We start from the raw sequence: 9,012 nt of genomic DNA on the forward strand, positions 1-9,012 counted from the left end.
AATTCTAGAGCTGTGTAATCCTAACTCCAGTATGTATTTCCTGTTCCAGCTCCCCCTCGATGGGGAATGAGGAGCCAGAACCTGCAAAGGACTGAAAACAAAATAAATAAAATGAAGCAAAACACTGGTTTTGTGTCATGCAATGACACAAATGGGCTGGAGACGGGAGGCCCTAAGAACCACCGTAGCCAACACGCAGGTCTGAATACAGCCTGGAGCCTGCACGCCCACTTACACACTTTCTTACTAACCTGCGCGGATTCCTAGTAACACATTCTTACCAGAATGAAAGAGGAATCAGTTCCTTCCACACTTCTGATGACAGATGAAGAACTCAGCACTCCTGACGGCGAGGAGCCTGGATGCCTTTCTTCTAGCTTTCAGAAGACTGGTCTCAGTAGCATGAGCACTCTTGAGAGGCCATCCCTGAGCTTCCTTTTTTTTTTTTTTTTTTTAATAATTTTTTAAATTTTTTATTTATTTATGATAGTCACAGAGAGAGAGAGAGAGAGAGAGAGGCAGAGACATAGGCAGAGGGAGAAGCAGGCTCCATGCACCGGGAGCCCGACGTGGGACTCGATCCCGGGTCTCCAGGATCACGCCCTGGGCCAAAGGCAGGCGCTAAACCGCTGCACCACCCAGGGATCCCTATCCCTGAGCTTCTTGATTAAAGGTGCCGCACTCCTCATCACTCTGTCATATTCTCCTCTCTGATTCCTCCCACAGCACTTACCACTTTCTGAAACTATCTTATTTGTATATGTACATATTTTCTGTCCCCTCAATCAGAAATTAAGCTCCATGAGGTTAGGACATCTGCTGACTTGCTCTTCACTGAATGAATCCCTCTTATCTAAAACATGTGATACTCAGAAGTATCATGTGATACATAGAAGATGCTTCACTGCTGAGTGAAGGACACACTACAACCAAAAGTTACAGAGAGTGGAAAACTCAAGAAAGAAGTCAATGAAAGATGCAGTATTAATCCTTTCATTCCCAGACTGTTTTATTCATCTAGTAAACATTTACTGAGTACCTACTAAATACTGCCCCCAAGCTTTGAATCAAGTGGTTCCTTCTCACCAAATAATGTGTCACATAAGGCTCAACCAGACATTTTTTTTTTTTTAACCATACTAGCAACATGTCCCTTTCTGCCTCCTCCCCTTTACTCATCCTTCCAGTTTGAACTTAAATGTAATTTCCTCAGGCAGGCTTTTTCTGACCCTCAATCGAAATTGAGCCCCCCTTCCACCCCACCCAGTAATGAGCATCACACCCTGTTCTTTCTCATCATACATTAAACCACACTTTAAAACTGCAAATTGATTTACTCATCTTTTAATGGATATGTTTCTCGTAACTAAAAGCTCCATAAAGGCAGATACTATTTTCCCCCAACTGCACACCCGTTACAGTACTGCCACATAGTAAGTAGTTGCTTAATAAATAGTTCTTGAGCCAATCAACACGGCTTTACTCTCTTTTTTTTAAACCCATAGTTTGTGGGTAAAGCACTATGCACTTTCAAGCCACACTCACTAGGCTGAACACCTCAAAGTGAGTTATTAGTAGAAACAGTCATACCTGTTGAGGCCGGATCACACAGGTGTGCTTATTATTTATACCCCAGTTGTGAACAAGTCATTTAACTTATCTGACTTTGCTTTCTTATCCATACAGTCAAGAGACTGAACTAGATTAATCCTAAAGTCTTCTTTCTGGAATGTATGTGGTGCACTGATGATTAAAGAGACCAGGCTAGCAAGGAGGACACCATCTTTTGGTTTAGGCTGCCCTGAATGATCTGGCTCTGATTAAGCTTTATGCTTTCCATGAAGTGTGAACGTTGGACTACTTGACAAGCAACACAAATCATGGGTCTCAGTTCTATCCTATCTTGTGAGCTTTGTCAGCATTTTACTGCCCCAGCCAGGTGGATAGCACTCAACTAATTTCTTCCTAGTTACGATTGGGACTCCAAGTAAAGGAGTACAGAGAGCCAAGCCACCACTTACAACACATTTAGTCAAGCTGTTTACCTTGATTCGAGGCATCGTAACTGTAGGCAGCTTTGCTTCGGCCACAAAACTGTGAGATGCTCCTTTTTCCACAAGGTAAGTTGTGTAGGGCATAAATTTCACACCCTTGGAGCCGAACACAAAATCATCTCTCAAGCCATCTATTAGCATAATAACAACTTTTTTGAAGAGAGGTGGTGGGAGCTTGGTCCAGTTGGAACTGGCTCCTAAAAATGTTCGAAAGGATAAAGAAAATTGAGTTTTAAGTTGTATTTAGCACCCGAGCACCTTATCATCTGTTTCTGGGCTACTTCTCCAGCACATATGTTGTGCCATCTACCCAACCCGACCCAGGGACAAGGACCTGTTCCTGGCAGACAGCGTGGGGGGGCGGGGGGGCAAGCTGAAGGAGCCCCAGCCTTAGGCAGTATTAAGTATCAAGCCTTTGGCTCGGGGAGTCCCGCGAAAGGGAAGGCCCTTCCGAGGGTGCGGGAGGTTGGACACTCGGGGAGCTAGATTCTAGACAGCGCGGCAGCCGGCGGCCGGGCCCGCGGCCACAGATCGCGTCCACACGGTCCGCGGCTGCTACTGCGTCCTGGTCAAGCACGGGAGCGGCCCTGGAGGGGTGTCCTAGAAGGAAGCGCGGAGGGGCAGCAGGATCCTGTCCCCCGCTGCGACTTGCTGGGCAAGGAGGTGCCTCGGAGAGGCAGTGGCCCGAGGGCCCGTCCCGGGAGAGGGGCAGCAGGCGGACCGCGGCAGGCCCGGCGGGGCCTCTCGGGGCGGCGAGCGGGAGGAGGGCGCCAGTGTGGCCGGCCCTGGCCGGGGGCTGCGCGGCGGCAGGGGCCCAGCAGAGGGCCCTCGGGAGCCCGGGAAGCCCGGGGCCGCGGCCCCCAGGGAGCGTCCTCCGGCGGAGGCGGGGTCCGGGAGCAGAGCCGGCGGCGAGGGGTCCGTACCGGCCGAGGGTTCAGGCGCCGCGGGCTCTGCCCGCTGCTCCGCCCTGGAAGAGGAGCGAACCGGGGCCGGGAAGAAGCCCCGGAGGAAGAGCGCGACCCCGAGCACCTCGATCACCACGCAGCAGGCGGCGAAGGCCCCGGAGCCCAGCCGCATCGCGCCCCCGCAGGGGAAGGACCCCGGGACGAGCCTCGCCGCCACCAGCCGCTCCGCAGCCGCCCCTCCAGCCGCGCGAGCCCGCCCTCAGAGCACACGCCCGCTGGGGCGCCGGCACGTCCGCCGTCGCGCCGGAAACACGCCACGGGACGCGCAGCCCCGGCGAGCACTTCCGGCCCGGCGCTCGCGGAGTCCCTCCGGCCCGCGCGGCGCCCCCGCTCCGGTCCGGCCGCGGCCGGCGGGTGGGCCCGGGAAGGCCGGCGACGCGCGGGGCCGCCTTCGAGGGGCTGTCCTGCGTCGGCGCGGCCCGCGGAGTCGGGTGCCCGCAGCCCTCGCGCGGCCGTGCGCAGGCCGCCTTCCCTGACCCCGGCCCAGGTGGCGCCCGAGCGCCCTGGCGCGGGGCGCCGGGGTCGCTCCGTGTGGGCGCCCGGCCGGGGTGCGGCCCCGCGGCTTCAGGGCTGGCTCGGCGGAGGAGCTGGGCCCGGCTGGGGCTCCTCGCCGCTCGGCCCCACGTGGGCGCCCCGAGCCTCCGGCCGCCGTCTCGGGTGCGCGCCCGCCGCGGGCTGCGGAGCCCCGAGCAGGGCCGCCGTCGGCCCCGGGGCAGACCCCGGCAACCCGCGTGGCTCTTCGGCGCCCCAGGGCGTGGGGGCTCCCGGGGCTCAGCTCGGGGCACCTCGGGTCGCCGCGGGGCTCAGCTCGGGGCTCAGTTCGGGGCGCCTCTTCAGTGCCCCAGGGCACGTGGGGGCGCCCGGGGCTCAGCTCGGGGCACCAGGCGAGAGGAGAGCTCTCAGCCGGGCTCAGCCTGCCCTTGAACAAACCCTTCCCGCAGGAGAGTCCTTGTCATCCGCGGCAGCGTGTCCCTCCAGGACCTCGTGTTGACTCTCAGTACCTAACAGTGTATTTGAAGAAGGGCTTTAAAAGATGGGAGTCAAAATAAGGTATTAACCTAAAAAATGAAACCGCCAGTTATTTTAGCAGCCAAGTAGATTTATTCTGAAATAGCGGAGAATTGCAGTGCAGGACAAGCAAGCTACAGCAAAACCATAAAAGAGGCTCTTACATTTCTTACTTTACTTTTAAAGTAGGCTCCACCAGCGCGAAACCCGCCAGGGCTTGAACTCACAGACACTCTCTCCTCTAGGCCTATGAACCGCTAGGACACGCAGGACTCGCCTGTGGCCACACTTGAATTAGACGTTGAGCTAGAGTGTTGCTTTCTTCTCAGGTTGGCCTCTAAAATACAGTTAGGGACCCCCGGGTGGCCCAGCGTTGAGCGTCTGCCTTGGCCCAGGGCGTGACCCGCGGGGTCCCCAATGGAGTCCCACGTTGGGCTCCCTGCAGGGGGCCTGCTTCTCCCTCTCCTGTGTCTCTGCCTCTCTCTCTCTCTCTCTCTGTCTCTCATGAATAAGTAAAGTCTTTTAAAAAAAAATCAAATGAATAAAATAAAAAAAAATAAAAGATGAATGAAATATCTACCTGGTCACTGATTATTTCAATTCCAACTGAACCACAGTCAAGGATTTTGGAAGGTCACAGAGATCATGCAGAGTCCTTCCACTCTCCTACCTGGGAAGGGTGCCACTGGCCCCACTCTGCCTGTGAAGCCCCAGGTTCTAGCACAGCCCTGACCCACAAGGGTCACTAGACACGTGGATTGATACAGGTCTGGTTTCAGGGGCCTACCCGCTCCCCTGTGTAGCCCTTGGGGGCTGGTGGGCCCTCCTGGCACTGGTTGGATTTCATCCCATCTGAGTGATCAGTAGTAAATAGTCAGGTCTCAGAAGGACAGTCTTGGTCCCTAACCATCCAGGCAGGATCTGTGATTCTCCAGCTCAGACCAGCCTGGGTCTTGACAATCCCTATGGCCAGTTACTAAGTGGACTGCTCCTGGCACTGTAACAGGTCCATGGTTAGTGTAGACAGCCCCCTGGGAAATTTCCATTCCCAACAATGGCATAGTTGCTTCTTCAGCAAGTGGAAGAGCATCTTGCCATCATGACAGGACAGGAAGAGCGTTGGATGGGTGGCTGCAACCCATGATCCTAAGTGAACCTCTTCCTTCCTTGGGTTTTATTTTTCCCCGCTCTGCCGTTGGCCATCAGTAATGTGTAATCCGTTGCTTTCCCAGCCCAGAATCTGTTCTCACATCCACATCCAGGATCTCAGCTCTCCTTTGGAAACCACATCTCACCTGCCTCCCATCCAAACAGTTCCAGGGGGGCAGACCCCACATTCATCCACCTTGAAGATGGGCATATGATCTAAGTCTAGCCAACCCCTTGCTCCATCCTTTGGGTGCTTTGGTGACTTCAAGGATGAGAATGTGACTGAAGCCAGGTCAAAGACACTTAAAACCGTGACTTTTCATGGAACCCAAGAGAAAGAGAAATCCTTCCCCGTAGAGTGGACACTGAGTGGGTGTCAGCCTGGAGTTGTTGGAGGCCCCAGATGCAGTGAGAGAGACTGTGTCTGTGAATGGGGCCACCCCAGAGCACTCAGCAGGTTGGAAGGGTGGAGATGGCTCAGGTCATCTTGTGAGAGTGTGAGCCCCTGGGCCTGCCAGGTCCAAACCCACTCTTAACTTGCCTCTTGAAAGCATTCTTTTCCACCACTTAAAAATATTTATTTTACTTCGGGAAGTGTGTCCAGTTCCTTTCAACCCCAAAATTCCCAGCTGACATATCAGGAGCAGCAATCCCTGAGACTCCCTGTGCCCAGTGTCCTCACGGGGCGAGGCCATGGTCCGGAAGAGGGAGATGGTGAGTGGAGTCAGGTCTCAGGGAGGGCTGCAGAACAGCCCTGCCCCTGTTCCTTCCCTGTCTTGGGAGAGGAATACCCCCGAGGAGGAAAACCCCCAAGCAGCAAGCAGCAAGAGGAGAACCAGCAGGAGGAAGAGGCCACTAGATGGCTAATTGGTCGGCTTGGTTTTTCCTTTTTTAGGGTCCAGTCTGTCAGTGTGTATTTTTACTAGGAAGTCACCCGTGGTTTCCTGTTTGTTACAATAGGGTTTTCTTCCATTTGACGTTTAATTTCTTTCTAGTTTTCTATAGAATTGTCACAATGAACGGACATTGATATGCTATTTTTAACTAAAGTCCATATTTTATTCAGGTTCCCTCTGTTCTACCTTCTGTTCCAGTGCCCCTTTCCTGCTCATGTCTCTTTGGGCTTTTCTTGGCTCTAACAGTCTCTCAGATGTGCTTTGTTTCGATGGCCTTGGCAGTGCTGAGGAGGCCTGGGGAGGCATTTTGTAGAAAGTCTTGCATTGGAGTTTATTTTCCTCATGATTAGACTGGGATTATGGGTTTTGAGGAAGCAGATCAGGGAGGTGAAGCGCTCCGTCATCACTTTATAACAAGGGAGCTCTTGTTGCTGTCCGTGTTAACAGTGGTCCCCTGGCCGGGGCAGTGTTGGTCAGGCTTCCCCAGAGAGGAGTTACTCTTTCCCCTGTACGCATACGGTGTGTCTTCTGGAGCAGGGAGATGCTGCACGGAGCCCACACTTTGGAAGAGGGGAGATAGCCCTACCTCCTTGATGACTGTCTACATCTATTATTTGGAATTCTTATAGGAAAGGTTTATTCAGTCCCATTTTGTAAAAAAAAATAAAAATAAAAAAACTATGTAAAAAGTGCAGCTGAATAATTTAAAAGATTACAATGGCTTCATTGAGCAGTTCATTAGTTGGGCAACACCCCATCTAGCAAATAGAAAGGAGCTCCTTTGAGCTGCAGGGAAGGGAAAGTTTTTAAAGAAAGGGAGAAGATTGAAAAAAAAGGAAATTGTTAGAAAAGGTCCATTATTTTAGTCAAGGTCCTCCTCCTAAGGGGAACAGAAGGGGACATTCAGTACATTTTCCAAATTAACTTGTTAAAAGTTTACATGGAGGTGGGTGTGTGTGAAATTGCAATTAGGTTAGGTATTATGTCCTGATTTGCTAACAGGGGTCTCTTAACATAAGTGACTCCATCTGGGGCCTGTGGTTTTCTTTTTAAGAAATCATTTATTTTGGGGGGTGCCTGGGGGGCACAGTTGGCTAAGCGTCTGACTCTTGGTTTCTCTCTCCATCTCCCTCTGCCCCTTCCCCTGCTCTATCTCAATTTCTCTCTCTCTCTCTCTCTCAAATTAAGAAATCTTAAAAAATGAAATAATTTATTTTTTACCCCTGTGGACACCAGCATAGTCATTTTAGGCTGTCGGTTACACTCCAGCACTCCAGTATTTGATCGCTGGTTCATTCCCGTGTTGGTTGTTCAGAGTGTTTCCCATTGGCTCCTGTTTTCCATTGACACCATTTCATCTTTGTGGGGTTTTTCTTGGTACTTCCTTGCTTTCTGATACTTTAAGATTATCTTGACTCCTATATTTACTGTCTCAATCCTAGTGCCAGTAATTTCTTCCAGGAGCCCTGGCTCCTTTTTTTAGAGAATGAAATTAAAAACTTAGACATGGGAGCTAAATGTGCTCAGTGGACAATGCACGGAATCTATGCGTATATTCTAACCTAATTATGTCGAACTGTCTGTATCCATATTAAGCTAAAGATGAGTTTATGCTGATTTCCTCAACCCGGTCCGCCACCACATGGATATTGTGATCTTTTCCCTTTGCTGATTTGTAACTTTCTACTCCAACAGCAAGAAGCCCGATTCTCACCACCTGCCATTTATTTAATTCATTACTCTGTTCCAGATTACAGATATGCTGCTTTCAGAACTGTTAGCTACCACCCTGAGGAGAAAGAGCTTTATGGAACAGAGACGACTGTTGATGTACAGTACATTTTTCCTTTAGTCTTCAGATGCCATTCATTTCCAAAGTTACTTAGGTCAGCATCTTTTCCCATAAAACCTACAGTGAGTTTTTTCCATACATTTCTAATACAGTTAGATTGTTTGTGACATTCTGTATTCCACTGAAGGGGAGGAAGACATTTCTCTCTGTTCAAGTTTCTTCTAGCTGGACTAGGAAATGAATTGACCTGAAACAGATTAATGGGAAGAAAACAACAGCAACAACAACTACAAAATGTAATCATGTGCATATGGAGACCCAATAATAAAATTGAGACCTAAAGAAATGACCAAGGCAGTTCTTATACTTTTTGGATAAAGAGAAAATAAACCTGTGAGGAATTCACAGGACAAAGAAAACCTTGGGAGCTTCAATTAAGGAGTTCTAAACAGAATTTGGGCTGGGGTAGTAAATTAGTAAAAAGTAACACTGGTCGTTTATATATAGCTTCTTCAGCTCTAAATTTCCCATCTCTGGTGATAAGGAAGTCTCTTTACCTCCTGGTACAAAGAGATCTTCAAATGGGAGGTTGGTTTCCCGCTTGCAGGGGGACAGAGGAGGGTCTAAGTGTCCCTGTTGCATAGGTTGTCTCCTAAGTAACTTTAATTTAAAATAATATGTTAATGCATCACATTTGGGCATAGTCTGCCCTTGGCCCCCTATCATCCTGCGACACTCCCACATCATAAATAATTTTAGTAGATTATGATTTACTCTTTGGGATGCGAAAATAGGTTTTGACACAGTGGTAGGTATGCATTAGTAAAGTATTGTGTGGAATACTTCAAACCTCCACCCCACTATCTTTTTATCATCTCTAGTTTTGCCTTTTCCAGAATGTCCAATAAATGGGGTCATACAGTGTGTAGCCTTTTCAGACTAGATTCTAACACTTGGCAAAATATATGTCTTTGTATGGTGTAATTGCTCATTCCTTTTTATTGCCTAATAGATCAATTGAAGAAAAACAAACAGAACAGCCATACATCATGTTTACATGAGGGATAACCAGGAAAACAGAGTGACTTCCCAAAGTGGCCCAAACCATCATTCCGTATACCACCTTTAGCTGAAGACCAAAAGATTTG

General features: G+C 50.1%; 1 protein-coding gene across 4 annotated transcripts in view; it reads right to left on the reverse strand.

Moving 5' to 3' along the window:
• Nucleotides 1–3,240, reverse strand: part of PIGG (phosphatidylinositol glycan anchor biosynthesis class G (EMM blood group)) — a 37,864-nt gene extending 34,624 nt beyond the window's left edge. For 2 of the 4 annotated variants that reach the window (XR_012023271.1, XM_072810283.1), the window contains exons 1-2: nt 2,978–3,240; nt 2,046–2,251 (exon numbers count right to left, since the gene is read on the reverse strand). Coding sequence is in view for 3 of the 4 variants with exons in the window: in XM_072810283.1 (XP_072666384.1) it covers nt 2,046–2,251; nt 2,978–3,131 (360 nt within the window). In the remaining variant the exon portion in view is untranslated. The remainder of the gene's footprint in view (nt 1–2,045; nt 2,252–2,977) is intronic. The other 2 variants (XM_072810258.1, XM_072810269.1) reach the window with 2 other exon arrangements.
• Between the last annotated feature and the right edge of the window lie 5,772 nt (nt 3,241–9,012).

The sequence above is a fragment of the Canis lupus genome, chromosome 2 (genome assembly GCF_048164855.1).
Source record: "Canis lupus baileyi chromosome 2, mCanLup2.hap1, whole genome shotgun sequence".
NCBI lineage: Eukaryota > Metazoa > Chordata > Mammalia > Carnivora > Canidae > Canis > Canis lupus.